The sequence below is a fragment of the Pezoporus occidentalis genome, unplaced genomic scaffold, assembly GCF_034315485.1.
Source record: "Pezoporus occidentalis ecotype Australia unplaced genomic scaffold, CSIRO_AGI_Poc_V1 ctg28, whole genome shotgun sequence".
In the NCBI taxonomy this organism is placed as follows: domain Eukaryota; kingdom Metazoa; phylum Chordata; class Aves; order Psittaciformes; family Psittacidae; genus Pezoporus; species Pezoporus occidentalis.
The window spans coordinates 5,526,846-5,546,883 of NW_026914718.1; the positions used below are offsets into that span (position 1 = coordinate 5,526,846).

General features: G+C 39.3%; 1 protein-coding gene across 5 annotated transcripts in view; it reads right to left on the minus strand.

The window, feature by feature from the left end:
- SUGCT (succinyl-CoA:glutarate-CoA transferase) overlaps positions 1 to 20,038 on the minus strand; it is a 308,838-nt gene that overhangs the window by 113,932 nt on the left and 174,868 nt on the right. Inside the window, exon 13 of one of the 5 annotated variants that reach the window (XM_062625428.1) lies at positions 10,350 to 10,437. The exons of the other annotated variants lie outside the window; for them this stretch is intronic. Coding sequence (XP_062481412.1) covers positions 10,350 to 10,437 — 88 coding nt within the window. The remainder of the gene's footprint in view (positions 1 to 10,349; positions 10,438 to 20,038) is intronic. 5 annotated transcript variants of the gene reach the window in all.

Sequence of the window (20,038 nt, forward strand, 5' to 3'; positions counted from 1 at the left end):
CCATTTCTGGCAGCATACTGTCATACATGCAGCATCTGTCCATTTCCAGACTGCAGCTGTATATTCAATTCAACTAAAACAGTTAAAGGAAAAAGCAAAAGCAAAGGTTCAAAGGGCAATGAATAGCTTGGGCTCTTGGAATTCTGCAGGTGTGGTGCTCCCGATGCTGGCTAGCTAACCCTGCTGCACAAATCACTGCAACTGTTTGCAGAGCTTTCCTATCTGCCTCAGGATAGGAAAAGGCATTATTATTAACACAGCAGTATAAGTACAAGTAACACAGACCCACGATACAGATCTCAGGATATATTTGTATGGATAAACCTTATTTTCCTTTTTCTATGGCTACTACATATTTCCTCCAAGAAATACCTAAATGTCCTCCTTCCCCTCTATTCTGCCCTGGTGAGACCGCATCTGGAATATTGTGTCCAGTTCTGGGCCCCTCAGTTCAAGAAGGACAGGGAGCTGCTGGAGAGAGTCCAGCGCAGGGCAACTAAGATGATTAAGGGAGTGGAGCATCTCCCTTATGAGGAAAGACTGAGGGAGCTGGGTCTCTATAGTTTGGAGAAGAGGAGACTGAGGGGTGACCGTATTAGTGGCTATAAATATATAAAGGGGGAATGTCACGAGGATGGAGCCAGGCTCTACTCAGTGGCAAACAATGATAGGACAAGGGGTAATGGGTACAAACTGGAACACAAGAGGTTCCACTTAAACTTGAGAAGAAACTTCTCAGTGAGGGTGACGGAACACTGGAACAGGCTGCCCAGGGAGGTTGTGGAGTCTCCTTCCCTGGAGACATTCAAAACCTGCCTGGACACATTCCTGTGTAACATTATCTAGGTGTTCCTGCTCTGGCAGGGGGATTGGACTAGATGATCTTTCGAGGTCCCTTCCAATCTCTAGCATACTGTGATACTGTGAAACGTTACAAGTGCCAGCTCAGTCAGAAACCTCTTCTTTCGTATGATGGAGCTCTATGGCACTTAGACATGTAACTCAGTATCTTTTAGGGAATTCACATGGGGGTGAAACAGTACAGAAGTACAAATCTTGTCCACTACTATGTGGACTCTCCACTATTGCTATTTTTTTAAAACAATTTTAGTTGCACCTGGTCGCTTCTACAGAGAGTATATTTGAGCATCATACAGCTAAAATACTTGCAAATACAAAACAAATCACTGCTTCAAAGAGCCCTCAATCTCAATAAGCAAAATGGTCAAAAAGTGGAAAAGGAAGTAGGACTACCCCATTTTTCAGAGAGCATGAAAGCCATAGCTCTATGGTCATTAGTACCTGGTACTACAAAAATAAAGAAATGAAACAAAAAAACCCATGAACAAGATCAGGAATAGTCACGAGCATTTTTTTGTTGAACCAGCACCAGATGTGATACAGAAGTTACACTGGTTGTGAAAAGACAAAAGTTTGATCTAACAAAGATTTGCCTGAACACCGCTTCGGAAGGATGCCTTCCATGGCCTGTTTCAGATGCTTTGCCTCACAATAATAGTATCACCCTAATGCTTGTGCTATATTGCTACATTTCATATTTCTCAGCCACTGAAAATAGAAGTATTCTGATGATGCTGAAGTAACACTTCATTCTATCTTAAAAAGTAATTTTTTCAGTGCTACAGCTACAGTAAGGGAGATAAAATAAGCAAGTCATGCCAGCACACAGAGTGTAAAGACTTGTGCTGTGTTTTGGTGTTGTACAATAGAGGAAAGAAGCCCCAGGACGTCTTTTATACTGTAAACACATCTTTGGAGTTACTCACTCTGCCTAATACATATTTTACAGGAAAATAATAACAATTAAAAAACCATACTTCAAGTTTTGAAGTGCTTATTATAAATATTCATCAGGTTGTTCAAGTGTCTGCATAAATTATGAACTCAGATTAAAAGAAAAGCGTTTTAACTGCCTTTGGTCAGCTGCAATTTTCACAACCAAAAGAGGCATAAATCAAATAGGTTTAACGGAGTAAATGTATTCTGCTCTTTCTGTCCAAAGCTGTTGGGTGAATATGTTTCTACAAACTTCAAACCTTAATAATCGTAAGTTAGAAGAGAAACAAATAATACTTTTATTCACACAATGTTTATCTACCAATAACATTTTAGGAGTTTCCTACAAAATAACACAGAGATTAAACAGACAAAAACAGAGACAAAAATTAAACATGATTCAAAACAGAAAGTCCCTTAAAAACATTCAATTCATGCACAGTGTTGAAGGACTCAAAAAGGTTTCAAAACCTCTTCAATTTCATGGTGGTTCTTAGATAAAAAACAAACAAGCAAAACACCGAAAAACCCCACCCCAAAAAACAGAACTCTAAAACCTAAGATGCAACTGATGCCCATCCATCATGCTTCTGACTCACCACGTTTTATTCCCGCTGGCACTAGCACTTCCTCCTTCATTTGAAAATGAAAAAGAAATCACAAGAAATTCCCACCCAGTGCAAGCTGAGAAAATGTGACTCTTCGTTAGTCAAAGAGCTGTCGGTTCTAGCTCAAAAGACAGACTTTCTTGGCTAATGCTGATGGCACTAGTAACCAACAATGAACTGGTGTGTAAGAAATCAGCTTTTTCTGTACTTCACTGTTGTTAGTTCTTCAAAAATGATTCTGTCATGCATAATTTCTTGTTGCAGGCCCCATCCAGGACACTGATATCTGGGCTTACCTACTTCACTTGGAAGCACATCCTTTAATTGTTTGGTCAGCTCCTTTACAGTTGACTGTAGCATAACTGAGAACAAGCTGTAAAAGGTGTATTTTGGAACTTCCAATCAACAGAACTATTAATTGAGAAATACAAAATAGATGTTCTCATTTATATACATACACTATAAAGAGTAGGACTGCAGAAGTGCAGCTGAGGACAGAAGGTACACGATTTGAGTGAGATCCTTGGTGGTTAAGAAGCAACAGAAGAACATAGCTTGCCACTATATCCTGTTTTCTAGCAGTTTCTCAAGAGAAAAAAAAAACACATTACTCCTTTTACTTGTAAATGGATGTCATAATAAAAATAAATCTAATAACATTTTCTAAAAATTCATTGATGCAATTTCTCTAATTTTCAAGGAAGATCCACACTATTGATATGGTTGGAAAGAAAATCTAGGGACAAGCCAGCACCTAGCTAAGTTAAATGAAAAAATCTCTTGTCGTGTAAAAATGCTTTGCTTTTAGCATATGTTAAAATCCTTGAAAAACTAAACACTTGGGAAACCTTTCAAGTACACTTCAACAATACATCCAATCTGAAGACAACGTTCTCTGTGTTTTTTAAAGACAGATCTTTGTCACAGCTCTTTAAAGCTTCACTGCTCCTTCATCTTGGAATATCTGCATTTTGAATCAGCTCCGGGGTCTTTGGAGTTCTACATCTAATTTTTTATCAGGTAAAAGGGAACTCAATCCTTTGCCTGAAACCTCAAGGTTTGTTTAAAGAAAATAAAGATACAAAAGGTCACTCTTACTCCGCACTTAAAGAGTGATAACAGCTCACAGGTTGGCTGACATACTAGCTCTAGGTAGACAACTATAACGTTTTACTCAGAAATAAACCTGGGTAACAGTTGCCTTGAATAACCCAAGGCCTCAGTGTTATCTAAGCTATATTTGTGAAACATCTTTGTTTTAAAACAATTCTCACACCTAAGTCCAAGCAAAGTGTGTGCAGATGAATTTATTTCATAAATTGGAAAATTCCTTCCATATATGGTGCTTTTTGCCTTTCTTCATTGTGATTTCAATCTACAGGCATTGCACCATGAGAATGGACAGAAATTTTGAAGTTGCTTGAGAATAACTTTGCTATGCTTATTATTTTTTATATATATTTTTTTTATATTTCTATATTATATATATATTTTTAAGTTAGAAAATGAAAGCTAATTTAAACCAGAAGTTCGAAAGGAAATGGGGTATCTCTTCCAGTACTTGCTGACTCCCACTGAGATCTCTATGCTGTCTAGAAAATGTGTTTTAAATATCTACTAAAAAATTGGGAAAAACAAATAAGGAGAGGAAGAGCAAGATGAAAGCGAGGTATAGGGGACAGCAGAGCAATGGTATTGAAAACTGGGAACGAACTGGTTATTCCTGTCTCCTGCTATTCTATATTGAAAATGTATTATTTTAAAAGGTTCTGGACTGAAAGAGGAACAAATCCTGTGTACCTTGCAAAATCCAGAACAAAACCCCAGCCCAAACACTTTCACCAGGCTGCTGCAATGGACCCATACTCTATAACTGTCCCAGCAAAGCCAGGGCATCTGGCCACTTCCTAATCAGCCTTTGACTGCAAAGACTTGCAATTGCTAATGCAACAGTTGGAATTTCCCTTCTCAGTAAAGGGACAGACAGGCTATTGCCGTAAGTAACTGAAATGTAATAAAACTATAATATGTATTTCCCTGCTCTTTCTGTCTCTAGTGCATACTTTGTGAAAGAACCATAGCTGGATTTAAAACCAGGACAGTTCATCCACTAGGCAAAGACATCAACATGCAGGCCAATTTTTGAGAAGGACTATACCAGACCTCATTATGAACAGGTTAAAAATCTTACTTCTTGTATTTTCAGAACTGTCAGCTTCATACATGCCACTGAGAACATGTTATTTTTTCACTACTGTAGCCTTTAAAAATGTAATGAGCCTACTCATACTGAGGCTACTTTTTGATAAAGAACTTTGAACTACATGTCTATCGCATGCAATGAATTACATGCACATATACATACACTGCTTGAAAGACATTTGGGAGTATAAAAGCCCCAAACAGGATTGAAGGGCGTGTGGGGAAAGAAAGAATTTCAGTCTTAGAGTACAATCTACATTTCATTTAAGTGAATGGAAATCTTCACTTTGATTTGACAAGAAGTTGCACTCTATCCAAAATGAGCTATAGATCCCAATTGTTAAGCACAACATTTGGAAATCTTCTCAGTAAAGTCTACCATACACATTACAACTGGCCACTTTTGAGTTCATCTTGTATAGCAAGACTTGTTACAGCTGCATATGTGCATTAGTATTATATTACACACATGTAATAGATACTTACATGAGTAATTTTTACCGATTTGATGTTGACTTCAGCAATTTTTTGTGCATTTTTACAATCAACAATGCAAACAGTACTTTGAGCAGGAATTCATACATTTCTTTCACTAGGATGAGCATTAGATACTTGGAATTACTGGGATACTGCACGATATGCTTATATATCTTAACCAATATTCTTAATGCTGTAATTGCAGGAACCCTTCAACTTTTATAATCAGTTGGTTAATTTGGAAATGCATGTGTTTTGGTACCTGTTTGGAACTGCATATGCATCGGTTCCAGATTTTGGAAACGAGGCCTATAAATCATGTGCTCCATATGGTAATCCAGCGAGACAAGCCATCAAACAGTTTGAGATAATTACAAATGATTCCCTGTTTGTACCCTATCCTTGCAATCTACACTACTACACATAATACAGATGAATTGGAAAGTTTCTGGCACATGGAATTACAAGACTCCTTCAGAACTTGGTATCCACTGAGACAAACAATTGGTGCGATAAGAAATGATGGATACCGCAATGTTAACTCACTCAGCATTCCTTGGTGTTGCCATATGTGAATTTATGTCGGTATAAAAACACATGGCAGCCCGCTTCTTCATAAGCGAGTGAAAATAGTTCATCTATTCACTAGACGAGGAGGAAATACTATAAGCCAAGGAATGGACAGAAATATGGATGCCCCAAAGCCTTCCTGGAGGTCTACCAAAGAAACTCTGGCATGTGGAAATTGCCTTCCACAGACAACCTTTTCCAGTCCCTCCAGATTTGAATGAGTGGCCTGAAACAAAACCTTAAAGTGCTCTGCTTTTTAAAAGAAGGTGTTGGATTGAAATGCTTAACCATAAAGACCAGCTCGTCTTTCTTTTAAATCAACAGTTGTGCCCACTTAAGAGGCACCAAAGGGCCACTGCGGTTTTCTGTAAGATTAACAAAAAAGAGAAGTGGAGAAAGAAATATATTCCCTTATTTCCCTAAAATTACTAGTACTTCAGGAGCTTCTAAAGCACTGTTCTATTAAAATTGCCTCTTGGTAGCATTATAGTGGTGCCAAAAAGTACTGCTAACTGCAGTGATTAAAAAGTTACTCTTTTCTTTAGGAAAGCTTTGAATTGTTTAGCAAGTCCCCCCCCCAACAGTAGCAAGTGAGCGAAGGGCATGGTTTTAAATAATAAATTAAGACAAAGCAAAAGCTTAGCACAATGGAATCGGACCCCTGTCTTCCCCCAGTTAATATATCTAACATCACATGCCTATTCAGAATGGGAAGAAGGGATTTCCCCTCAGTAACCTCTGTGAGAGAGAATGCAATTGTTCCCCTTCTCATTGTATGCGTTACTAAGCCATGATGCCAGCCACATGCTGATTATCTCTTGTGTTACATAAAGTGCTCTCCTGCGGTGCCAACTGCCTGCCGTGTGGTCTGTATCCCGTTACATAAAGTGTTATCCTGTACCACCATGCACTGTGCCAAAGAGCTGTTCTGTGCTACCACGCTCCCCGTCCTCAGAGCTCAAACGCCCTTTGTTTCCATGCCTGCTTCTGCCCACAACTTAAAAGCCACCTAATGATTAAAACAAAACAAGAATGCTTCCCAATAAACAGTGATTTTGCAGTTACATTGTAAAATGAGAAAGAACACAAATAACTGTTGCTCGGGGATCCTGGAGGATATGAGTGTGCTGCGCAAAAAGATCCCATTAAGAGTTGCTGCATGGTCCTCTGCGACTCATTGCACCTACACACTTCCATCATTTATGGGTCATTCTGCAGATAGCATTTTATCTGTCTCAAGGTTTTTCTAAGGCAGTCCTGGGATCAGCTGTATAGCTTAAGATGAAAGCACCCTTGGAGTAAAACACACTCAGAATAGCTGTCTCTCTTGACGCATTGCACTAACACATTGTCAAAGGGCTCTGTTGCTCCAGCAATCTGTAAACATGCTGTATCATCAAAACAGGGCAGGAGTGATGATGTGTTACTGGAAGGGTGGCAGCGGTATAGGAGCAGCGCATCTAGAAGGAGAGTTCACCTGACTATAGGCTGACAGCCAACTCACACAGTACAGTAGAGTAGAAACTGCTCTCTGGGGTGGCCAGTGGGAACAAAACTGCTAAATCAGCTGGCCTGGCACTCCAGTTTCTGGCAACTGGAAATGGCAAGTCTTACATACACAAAAAGAAAGGTTAGGCAAAGGGGTTCCCAGTTGAGGGGAGACAAAGGAGAAACTGAATTATCAAATTTTTGTGAGGCCACAGCAAACAGAATCTCACCTCCCAGGGCTCATGGCCTTTTCTGCAACAGTGCTTTATAATGAGGGACTGACAGCCAGCAAGACTAGGTATTTTCCCTTGCATAGCACAAGGCTAGGAGGTATTTTGGCATTAATCTCCCAATTTTGTTACTTTCAGTGTTTTAAAAATACTTTTCAGATCTCAGATAACCCTTTCCTGTGTCTGGTAGCACAATCAATCACATACCAATGTGATCCACCTTCAGGAACAAAGAAATGCCACAAACGAGCAAAAATAGCTCTGCCTGGTCAATGTCACTTATGTAAAGGGCTAAGATTAACTACACGGGTGAGATTCCAGCTTTGCTGAATCAAACAGCCTCACTCCCCATCACATAATGAAGGCTGGGGAATGAATATGCATTGCTACATTTAAATCAGTGCTTTTTGAGACTTTACTCCAAAGATATGGGGTGAAGTCCTGATACTAGACATAATGTGTGCAGATAGGTTTGCACGTGCCATTTCCCCTGCAGTTCTACATCATGCCTCGTACTACGGGAGGAGAATTCCAAACAAACAAATGTAAAAATGCAGCCCAATACAAATTCTCCCCACAATTAGTCTTGGATATTGGTATTAATGGATTTTGGTTTTCACAGAAACATAGAATCCCACACTGGTTTGGGCTGGAAGGGACCTTAAAGCTCACCCAATTCAAACCCCCTGCCACAGGCAGGGACACCTTCCACTGGAGCAGGTTGCTCCAAGCCCCGTCCAACCTGGCCTTTGAACACTGCCAGGGATGGGGCAGCCACAGCTTCTCTGGGCACCCTGTGCCAGCACCTCAGCACCCTCACAGGGAAGAACTTCTACCTAATGTCTAATCTCAATCTCCCCTCTCTAATCTAAATTACCTCTCTCTCTCCTAAATGTCAGTTTAAAGCCATTCCCCACTGATACTCTGTGAAAACATGTACAGTGTCTTGCAGTATCTGACTTAAACAGAAGGTTTACAGGAAAACAACAGCAAAGCTCTGCTTGGAAAGGTTTGAGAAGTTTCAAAAAGCTCAAGATTCAAAAAGCATTAAGAAAATCCCAAATCCTGTGACAAAGCCTTCAGCATATACAGAGGAACTAGCAGAGAAACAATATTATTGCCTTCATCCAAAACCCACAGCAGAGACTTTCCATTTATTACCACTAGCTTTGAACTGGGACAAAATTGCTCAATTTTTGGGCTACAGTGACCCTCTCCTGGAATCATGCAAGAAAACACAGTGGCTGTGAAGACAGCTTAGTGGGGAAAAAAAAGCGTCTCTGTGTGTGTGTGTGTGTGTGAAAATCAATAATAGATAGTAGACTCATAATGCATAAACACTAGAGACGTCTCTTTTTTAAGTTAAAATAATGCAATCAATATGCCTTTTCTGGATAAGCTTTCTGCTGTAATGCTCCTTTTCTTGCACTGCGTATTGTGTCCTACTGCACCATACATTCTTTATCCCCCTCTATAGCATCCCTCGGGTCAAAGGTAGAAGATACAAAAATTCCTGGAATAATATCCCCAATAAATTACTACTAACTATTATAATCCAACATGGGCATATAAACGGCACTTTAAAGAAAATTGAATTTGTTGAAAATTAAAGCAAACCTGGTGTTACTTTGAACAAGAGGCTTACTGATTGTTTTCAGATTTCCATTATAAAATAGGCTTTTTTGTTTTATGTGTTATATACCCTCTGAGGAAAGGAACTGTACCTCAAAACATATGGGTGTTCAGAATCTCTTTTTTTAAATACAATGCTCCATGCTCGTAAAACTCTGCCTTGGAAGTCAAGGAATTTATAACAAGGTGCATAACGGCAAACCTGAAAGAAGGCTAAAGATGACGGAAAACAGAGCCTGTACTCATTAATTAAAACAAATAAGTAGAGAGCACAGAAGTGAAAATGACCTTAAATTGGGGACAAATACCTGTGGTTTAATTCAGTGACATCTTCTTGCTATCTGTGGGTGCATGGGCACTGAAATACAAAGACTAATAGGCAGACATTTATTTTGTGGGACAGGCATACTGCTTTCAGTCTCCTGGAGGGTGCTTTCATTTTATTGCTGTAGTATGTTACTCTGAAAGCATGAAGAAGAGACCCTGCTATCTGGATTTTTCATTCACAGCTTTTCTTTTAAAACACATGTTCTGTTAGAACAACAAGCTTACACAGTTTAAACTAAGTGTTACATCAACTGGAATGCTGCTAAATATTCTCTTACAGCATAAGCCATGACTGAGTGCTCCCCACTAGAATTCAGTGTATGTCTTGGGTGTATTTCAGCTTTGTGTATTCAAACATCTGTGAAGCGTGCTTATAATCCACTAATGCATCCCCAGGATAAGCTTTTTACTATTGGGGGAATGGCTCCTTAGTTTCACATTACAAAAAAATGTAAACACTCGTTTTTGGTTGGGTTTACACAACTTACCTTTTGATTACAGAAAGTTGTTTCCAGTGAGGGGTAAGAGCATGGAAAGGTGAAGCTTATCATTGCTTTTATCAAGGTTGTCCAAAATGTTGGGTTTTTTCTATTACCTAATGGAGTTATTTTCCCTCTCTCTGCCCTTAGCTACAGAAAGTTTACTACTTGTCTATGGCTGTGTTCTGCATTCATCCTTTCATTAAAAGCTGAGGCCAATATGCCAACGAGGCCATGGAGTTGTAATTTAGAAGGAAAACTTGACAAGACAAGAAGCAGCAATTAAAAATACTGTCCATTACAACAGACACATCCTGCCTCCACTCCTTGCTCTACTGCCTATCCCACTCTCATACATTAACACCATGTATCAACCCATCAGGATTCCTCCCACATGCACAAACTTAGTCTGATACAGACGTGAAACCTTCACCTGCATGACCAAGGTGAGCACTGCTGTGATTTGTGTTAAAAGACTCACCCAACCACTTAGTGTGGTGTGAATAGTCAAAATCCACATCCACAATCTGATCGCTTACATTTCCAAATGCTTTCTGGTGTTTCAGATCTGTCTGCCTCCTCCTGACGATCCCTCTGGGCCTGGCAACCACCATCTTTCTTGCAGGCCTAAGAGCAGGTGGAGAAGAGGAACTGGAAAACATTTCATTTCAAGAATACTCATATGGCACAAACAGCTGGTTTGCCCATGCAATCAAAGTTGCACAGTTAAACTGCACACACAGTTTTATGAACAATCCCGGACTTCACAAGTTTTGGAAGTTGGGCTCTGCAACTATAAAATTATACTCTTGATATATATTAGTAAGTACAGTAAATAGAGTATAATTAGAACAGAATACAATGTACTATTTTTCACTGCTTCTTATTCTTATTTCCCTAGAGCTACAAAATAAGCTTCTAATGAGCTTTGGGTAGTCACACAAATAGAAAACCTAACGCTGTAATGCCTGATAGTGATCTAAACTGCTTAGATATGTTTTGTATTACACCACAAAACAGTGGTTTGTTCATGGAATGGAACAAAATTTCATGTTACTCATACTTTGGCCCTAGGCATGCATGTGTTGAAACCATAATCCCCAACGTATTTCAGAATATGTTTGGACAACCTAAGTTGCTCTGTGAAAATGACCCAAAAAGAAAAACCCCTATCCATTAAAAACACAAATTACTGAGATCTCAATGTTTAAGTGTAGCCTACAGCACATAAAGAAATATTTCCAATACACTGCTTATTTTCCCAGTTAAAAAGAAAAAGGAAGATGAGAAGGATGCACTCAGGACCATACAGAAAAGCTGTAAACTAGCCGTATATAGATAAACATTATGCCATTCTGCCCAAAAGAAGGAAAATATTCTACATCCAGACAAGAAATCTCCCTACTAAAATGCCTTTGGACATGACTGTACAGATATACACTGACTTCATACAAATGGGTTCTCCCTGAAGATTTGCAACAGCCATTTTCTTTTTCTCTTGCAGGGAGTGTAGCATGAAAAGCCAGGGAAGAGAACTGACAATAGCAGAAAGTATTCCCCCCCCCCACTCTAGCAGTTCCTTACAGATACTAGGCACTCTTGTATGGGAAGTATAAGTGGTGATACCCTCCCACAACACCTCTGCAAGGCAGACTGATAGACAGGTAAACAGACTGACAGATTGCTGTACAGAGACTAAGCGTATTACCAAAAGTCAAACAAGGAATTTGCTGCAATGGAGAAATGAATGCAGATTGCCCAAGTTCTTGTCCAGTGTTTCAAATACCAGGTCACCTTCAAAAGGCGATGCTTTTGTAACAGGTAACAACTAGTACAATTATACAACTTCTAGCCATTTATTATTTTATCTGCAGAAGCTGATGCTTCGGTACATTATTTCTGTAGTCCCTCAGGTGCCTATTTTATGCATATAGACCAGAACTGGAGATAAAAAACAAAGCACAAATAGATTTGAGAAGGTTTAGACATAAAAGTCCACCTCGACATTCTTCAAAAATGTGCATTTTTATGCATTACCTTCCTTTCCCAAACTGGGAACCCAAACAAAAAAGACTGCAATTGACATTATCTGGATTAATCCTTTTTGCTTTTACATCTTCAGAGTAATTGAAGGAATAAGCAGCTTTTTTGCTGTTTATACGAGCACTGGTCTACAGGTAACTAGGAAAAAATTGACTTCAAACTCTCGAGAATAAAAAAGGCCAACTGCTCATCATAAAAGGTTTAGTGCAAAACGGTATACTGAACATTAAAAATAAGAAGAAAATTACAGTGATTAATTCTATTGTATTTTTACAACAGGAAAAACAAACATAAAAGTGAAAATATTCCCTTGAAATTAAAAAATCCCTTTTGGAAAGGGCTCCATTTCACTTCACATGCAGCACCATTTTACGCGACGTTGGCTGTGAAAAAGGATCTTCAGCTGGTCTTTTGTGGAATTTATGCTAGGTTTAAGGCCTTTTGCATAGCCAGAGGAATGTAAGGAGCCTTGATGTAAATGAAAATCTGTTCTTTAATGTGCACACCCCTCAAAGTAATAAAGATTTTATTATTTTCAAAGTTATGTACACCCACTGTGCAATATCAAATATGCATGTTGTAAACACAGTGGACCAAGTTCAGACATGATGTAAGCATGTGTAACTTGACTGACTTCAAAGGGACCACTTGTGAAACAGAATACTAGTTAGCACGGCTACGAGCTGCAGGATCCATGCTAAGTAGTCACATCATTTTAAATAGAATTTCTTGAGCAGTGTAGTGTTACATGCCATCAGAAAGTCAAGCAGAACTGGGTTGTCAGTAATCTATGGGGTCGGGTATCAAAAGAATTGTTTCTGACTTCATGCAAGACAAAAACAAGATTTCAAGCAGACTGAAAAGAGCAGACTTTGAGAGTGCTGAGGTGTCATTACAGAGGAACAATGGCCACCACTGCTTTCCACAAGGAAAGGCCAAGACTTTGTGTACACTGGTGCTGTATGCAAGCACCAGCATCAGTGTACCGGTACTTTTTAACAGGGCTGTTGCAATAGGACGAGGGGTGATGGTTTTAAACTAAAAGAGGGGAGATTCAGACAGGACATGGGGAAGAAAGTTTTCACAATGAGGGCGGTAAAACACTGGCACAGGTTGCTCAGAGAGGTGGTGGATGCACCATCCCTGGAGACATTCAAGTCCAGGCTGGATGTGGTTCTGGGCAACCTGATCTAGTTGAAGATGTCCCTGCTCATTGCACAGGGATTGGATGAGATAACCTTTAAAGGCCCCTTCCAACCAAACTGTTCTGTGATTCTGTGATAAGAAAAGCAATTACTGTGCAGGCAACATATGGAGAAAAGAGAAAAAACAAAGGAGCAGGACCCTGCAAAACCTTGGCAGATGGGACTATGAGCAGCAAAATGATGAGACAGGCCAACCAGACCACAGGTACAACCAGACCACTAATACATAGACAGCAGAAGGACAGGCAGTAGGTAGCACTGATCTTGTCTATCATTTTGCCAAACTGCATTCACTTCTAAACTTTTCAACTTGTATTATTGCATTGTCTGGCTGTATTCTTACCAATCCCGGTGCTTTTGGAAAAATATAAAATGAAGTCGTAGCTTGTAGCATGGCAGACAATAGTTACTTTCTCTTTCCCTTTTTTTTTTAATCAAAAACTAGGGCATTAGATGATTCACAGCCATGGAGATGCTTCATCGTGGATCAATTTGCAGATCAAGAGCCTGAAAACAATTTGAAAAGAAACTCTGCAGAGAATCCAACGCTGCTAGGAAATGACATTCAAGAATGCAACCAAAAAAGATGGCAAAAGAGAAAAGGCCTTTCTGAAATAAATACGTGAAACAGAGCTTCTGACTTTCTACACAGATGAGCCTCGTTCCCAGGTGTTACCTTTTTATCTGTATTGGTCAATGAAGACCTTGTCTGGCAAAGTTACTGCAGCATTTGCAAAGAAGTCATTAATCGTTCTGCCTTAAAGGATAAGTGCACATGGACTTTTTCTTGTGAAAGTTGAACAAATTACCGCATCCTTTCAAAATCCCACTAAAATCATTGCTTTGCTCAGAAAAGCTCCAGAGGCATTTTATTTTGTAAATTTAGAAGTTGCAAAAGCAGTACAATTTCATGAAACAAGGGAGGATTTATTTCTTTCAGCAACAAGGGAAATGCTGCAAGTGCTCTTTTCTCACAACATGAGCAAGTGGCTAACCTACTGTTCCCTTTTCTGTCAAAAGATACAGTGACAGGAATAATCTGTGCCCTGGGCAAGAATGGGAAGAAGCAACATTTGTAGTTGTTTTGCAACTCAGTTTGAAAAAAATCACCTAAGATGGCTTCCCAATTTAATATCAGATATGAATCTCAAAGTAATGTGAGAAAGAACCGCTAATAAATACCCATACAAATAGAAAAGCTATTTTTCAAATGCCAAACACATTTATACATGAGAAAAGCCCTAAATGGTCACAATGCCCTGGAGTGTACTCAGAGAGAGGAAAAACACCCAAAAGCATCAAATACCAATTCATTTCTAAATGACATTTATCCGCCCCGAGAGGAATACAGCTGAAGTAGTATTTGAATTTTGCCCAGACTACAACTCTTCATGTTTGAACACTTGTTTGGTTCTTCCCATGCTTTGATGATATCCTGAAGTTTGTACAACTTGCTTACTTAACTGATCTTTTTGCCCAGTCAAGGACTGCAAGAGCATACAATGTACAAGGCACTAATGAAGCCATGCTTCTAAACGCTGATTCTGGGGACTCAGCAAATAAATGAAGATAGTTTTGACACGTTTTGTGCTTTGGGAGTGAGCCAGAGAGCACCTTCCATTCAAGACGAATACATGTATTATTTATGAAAATTTGACACTACTAAAATAAGACCCATATGAATAGTTCCCCAAAGATTAAAGTAGTGATGAGTGTATTAGTGAGTCTTTCACAGCAGTAAGTAGCGACATTTAAAGGTTGTCTTGAAAAACATCAGCAGACACTGAAGCCTTTATCCAATAATGGACCCCAGGAAAAAGGGTTGTAGCTATACATATATACTTGGCCCTTATAAAAACAGTCAGGAAATAAACATTCGATGCTTTTTACACTGGCATATTTAGATGACAGTGGGTTTTCAGTGTTTGGCCTGTTACAGGCCAAAGGCCCAAGCCTCAAGCTGCCACAGATTTATGATTCCAGACACTTCCAGTATCACAGCACGTTATTCAATATACTAAACACATCCATACCCTGAAAGATAAGCAGAAAGAGTTGTAAAATCTTTCTCTATATGCAGTTTTGGGGTGACAAGAGAAAAATCTGTGTGATCACAAACCGAGTTGATAATTAGGAGCCTGAAGCAGACTAAACCAAATCTTAAATTCTGCATAATCTTCAGCTGAGACCTGTATTACAATGTGAATAGAAAGACTGCTGTAATATGAATCCTCAATAATAGAACACCTACTGGTAAACATTAATATTAAAAAATTCTGAATGTCTTTGGCAAATTCTTACTTCTATGTAATGTAATATTCACCTATTTGCCAATGTATGATCATTTCTATTGTATGCTCGTGCCAATACAAAAGCTTGTCTGTGTATTTAAATGTCTTTGAAATATCACAATATTGAATCCTACAAAAAGCTATAAAAAGGAAGCCTGTAAAGAGTAAGATGTTATTCCATATTTTGTTACAAATTCAAAGTGCTGAATGATTTGCATGATGCTGTACTGCTTCTGCAGGCTTGCTTGCAATAAAGGTATCAAAAGCATTCCTAGATATCAAACAGAATGTCACAAAATCACAGACTGGTTTGTGTTGGAAGGGACCTTAAAGCTCATCCAGTTCCAACCCCCTGCCACAGGCAGGGACACCTTCCACTAGAGCAGCTTGCTCCAAGCCCCGTCCAACCTGGCCTTGAACACTGCCAGGGATGGGGCAGCCACAGCTTCTCTGGGCACCCTGTGCCAGCGCCTCAGCACCCTCACAGGGAAGAGCTTCTTCCTTGTATCTAGGTTGAATTTCCCCTGTTTCAGTTTAAACCCATCACCCCTTGTCCTATCGCTACAGTGCCTGAAGAAGAGTCTCTCTTCGGTATCCTTGTAGGCCCCCTTTAGATATTAGAAGGCTGCTATGAGGTCTCCACGCATCTCCAGGATGAACAGCCCCAATTTTCTTTGCCAATGTTTGTGCTCTTATTTCTTCAGTAGCAAGAAATGAAAGATAACCTATCTTTACCCTAGTAGGTATTATTTCCTGTGCTTTCTATTTTGAAGGAACATAGCAGGGGGCGGGGTGAGAAATGTGATTTTAAAGATTGACTCAAAGAAGAATTTAAATCATATATTGCTTTTAGCCTCATGATCAAGCCGCCTCACAACCTGGGATTGGATATATGCACAAATGACAATTTAAGCATACACCAGCAGACTGATTTTGAAGCCATCAGACTGCACAGCTAAAACCCCGAAACCTCTTGGTATAAAAATTATCCCTAATGAAATGTTACAATCATGAAGACTAAGAAAGAAAGGAGTGGTGTGTCCTACCAGTTCTGTGCCTTGCCTGCCTCCTGTCAGTTTCTGGATTGCCATATCTAGTAGCATGTCCCAGATCTATTTATTTCTCGTTTTCTAACTCATCTACTCTATGTTGCTTTGCCAGGCAAGTGCCAATTTCAGAAGCTCCCCAAAAATCCACATGTGAAGAGCTAACGCATCGTCCCTTTTGTTGAAGTAAACAAAATACCTCCCTGCATACAATAATGGCTTACTTCGATTCAGTTCTGTCATACACTGCATTTCACCTCCCAGCAATTTTGTTTACTGAAACTGAGACAAACCTCCAGTTTCCTTGATACATAGAAATCAGAAGTATAACCACAGGAAGAAGAGCAAAACAGCTATCAGACTTGACAGACTACAGGAGACCACTAATAAAATCCATGCGTCGCACAAACAGTGCAACCTTAGGAGATAGGGACATCTGTAATATTCAGGATGAGATTTGGTTTCTGGAAAAAAAACAACCAAACGACAACAAACCACCAACAACAAACCCACAGTAAGAAAATGGAGAAATCTACAATGTTTTTCAGGTCTACCTCTGTTAAACAAAAAAATGTTGCTTGATGTACAAGCATAAGAACATTGTCAGGTTCAAACGCTAAGGAGGGGGAAAGTGTAACACTCGAAGGTGTAACAAAACCCTGTTGTTATGTTAGCACATATTTAACTTCATTCTTTAGCCACAGAAATAAATTTGCATCTTTCCTTTTTTGCATGTTTATATTAAAAAAAAACCAAACTTGTAGAAACCAATCCTATTCACTCAGCTTGTCATGATGGCAAGTATAGCATTCCCAGCAGCTGGAAACCAAGCATTCCTCTAAGAAGTAAACAATACATAGGAGAGAAATTTCAGCCCATCCTTTGATACAGATAATCCAGAAACGTTTCCACTTCTAAAGTGTTTTGGGGAATACTGGGGGATATGGGAGAATGAGAGCAGTAAACCCCTGAATACTGAAGAGACGGGCTATTCAGTCATCTGAAGCTACATGCTCTGGACAAACTCATATTGCACTCAAAGGGAAACCAAAGCCCATTAAAAAACTTAGCCTGGATACTGCTAACAGTATAGAGGTAGCCTACACCAGATGCTGCGAGTGTCATCTATCCTGACAGCCGAGAGGCAAGACCCAGTTAGTTTTCCAAGCTCCCCATGGCCATTTTGTTCAATAGTTAAATGCTGTGTTAATATGCATTCTGGCTGTATCACTGACTGATCTGTTACTGCTCCACGGCATTAATGACTTCATTAAGTCTCCTGCAACCACCTGTAGCATCTTTAAGCAGTACTGTCTGAAACTTCCCCATCACACTGTTAACAAGAGGGGATCACAGGGAGAAAAACATATAAATAAATAGCTGATTTACTCCCTCCATGTATCCACTCTAGCTCCATTGCCTTAATCTTCCAGAACAGCCTACACTTACAAGGCTCCAGTGCCTACAGACCAGAAGAGATGCAGCACAGTTACAGCTTTAACATCTGTATTAGTTGCTAAAATTATTACTACTTGCTTGCTCAGCTCAAACAACTGAAACAATCATACTCTGCAACACGGTCTTTATATCAATGATTTAACATTCGGATCCCAATAGAAGTTTCTATGCAGTTCAATGATTTGAAAGTCTTGTACTTCCAAAACCTAAGTAAGAACCATGACTATATATACATATACTACACAAACTACAAAATTTACAGAGACAGACATTATGCAATTATAGGCTTTTTTAAAAAAATCAGTACCCTCTAGCTAAAAAAAACCCAGACCCATCTGTCAACAAAGCTAGGCAGTGCAAATATCCCTTTGATCTACTTCTAAAGTGATTCCCTTTTGCTCTCTAAAGACTATTTCTAAAGGTGAACCGGTACTACTGGGAAGTCCAGTAGATGGGTATCATGGTGGTAACCTGTGTTGTACAAACTTCACAAATGAGCCATTAACTTTGAATGCTATTCCATTTCCCTGAAAAATACCAACAGCACCAGTAAGCATAAGGATTTTATGGTCAAAAGAAATCTGCATCTGGGAACGGGCCCTCCAGAACTCACTCTGCCACTGTGAAACCTAAGAAGCCTAAAACCAGCACATCCGATGGAGGCTGGAAGCTGGAAGAAGAAAAAACAAGCAGAGCGCTCACTACACCATGTAAAAGCAGTGAATATTGCAGTAGGTGAGCATGGTGGTTGGATAAAGCAGAAGAGTTTTCTCAGCACATCTTGATAAAAACAAAATGGTTGTTAACCAGAGGGATGGGAGTTCTACACTGTTAAATCCAATCCTCTGGTATGATAAGCAACCACAGTCTGCAATCCTTTTCATATTAGGATAAAGGATGACTGGTATTTCTTGCATAAAAAGTAATAGAGGACCATAGTGAAGACTTTCCTCTGAGGGAGCATGTATGAGCTGCAAGTTGTGGACTTAGAGCTGGATCCCATCCATGGTGTTAAAACAAAACAAAACTCTCTCTCCAGGCCCTCCCTTCATTTTGTGTACTGCTGTGAGTGCAAGTCACAGTCTGGCCTGTAATACAAAAAAAGACCTTCAAAAACAGAAACATTAACTGTTCTAAGTAAAAATCAATGTATTTGCAGCTGAAATGGAAATAAATCAGGTCTGCATGTGCTATTTTGCGTGAGGAAATGGCTTTCCTGCAAATAAAACGTGAACGTTCTTAAAAACACATCATAACAAAAAGATAGGGCAATAATGAAAAATTAAGTAAACTGTTGCCTATTGCATCTCAAGCCTGCTCAAGTGATGGCTCATTCCCTAACTTGCACCTGAATTAAAATACAGAGCAAATGCTGGGCTGAAATGGATCTCAAGAGAAAATTGTAGTAAGATGAATCCTTATCCTCAGCAGCAACAAAAGAAAGATTTTGAGCGTGTCATTGTATCATTTGATGATAAAAATTAGCAGAAGCCTCAGGTATTCTACCTTACAAACACTATTACTAAACCATTGATAAGAATATAGCATGCATGAATAAATACCAGTTTAACATCTGCTTATACTGATATGTTGGTCAATGGAACAAGACAGAAAATTTATTTTCCACCTCTGGTTCCGATTCCGTAACAAAACAAAGTTGTACTTAGTTCTCAGTACCACAGGGTAATATTTCTTTTGAGCAGGTGTTTCACTTAACTTTATTTTACAATGATGAAAGTTCGAGTGACTAAACATAAAGTCCATTGAGTAAAGGTCAGCAGAAATTTTACCTCTAACATCAACAGGGGTAGAAGTTAGCTCCTGACATTGAGCCCTGAAGTTACACTGCTTCAAGCAGTGTCTTTCATTACACTTACTTCAAATTGCCTTAAATAAGACAAAGACTTTTAACCTGATTTCTTCATAATGTGATTTTTTCAGGGATGCTGATGGATCTCCACGTGTTCAGGTCTCTAACAAACTCAGCAATTACTGAAGTGCCTACACCTATATTGAGGAGGCAATCTGCACAATTTGGGGTTTCACAATCTGTACCCAAGTAACCAGCTATGCTGAGGTCTGCTCTCCTTCACAAAGGTCAAAACCTCACAAAACAGTGGTAATATTAAAAAGTCTACCTCAATACTGATTTTAACCAGAGAGTGGTGAACCCACATCCTCAAGT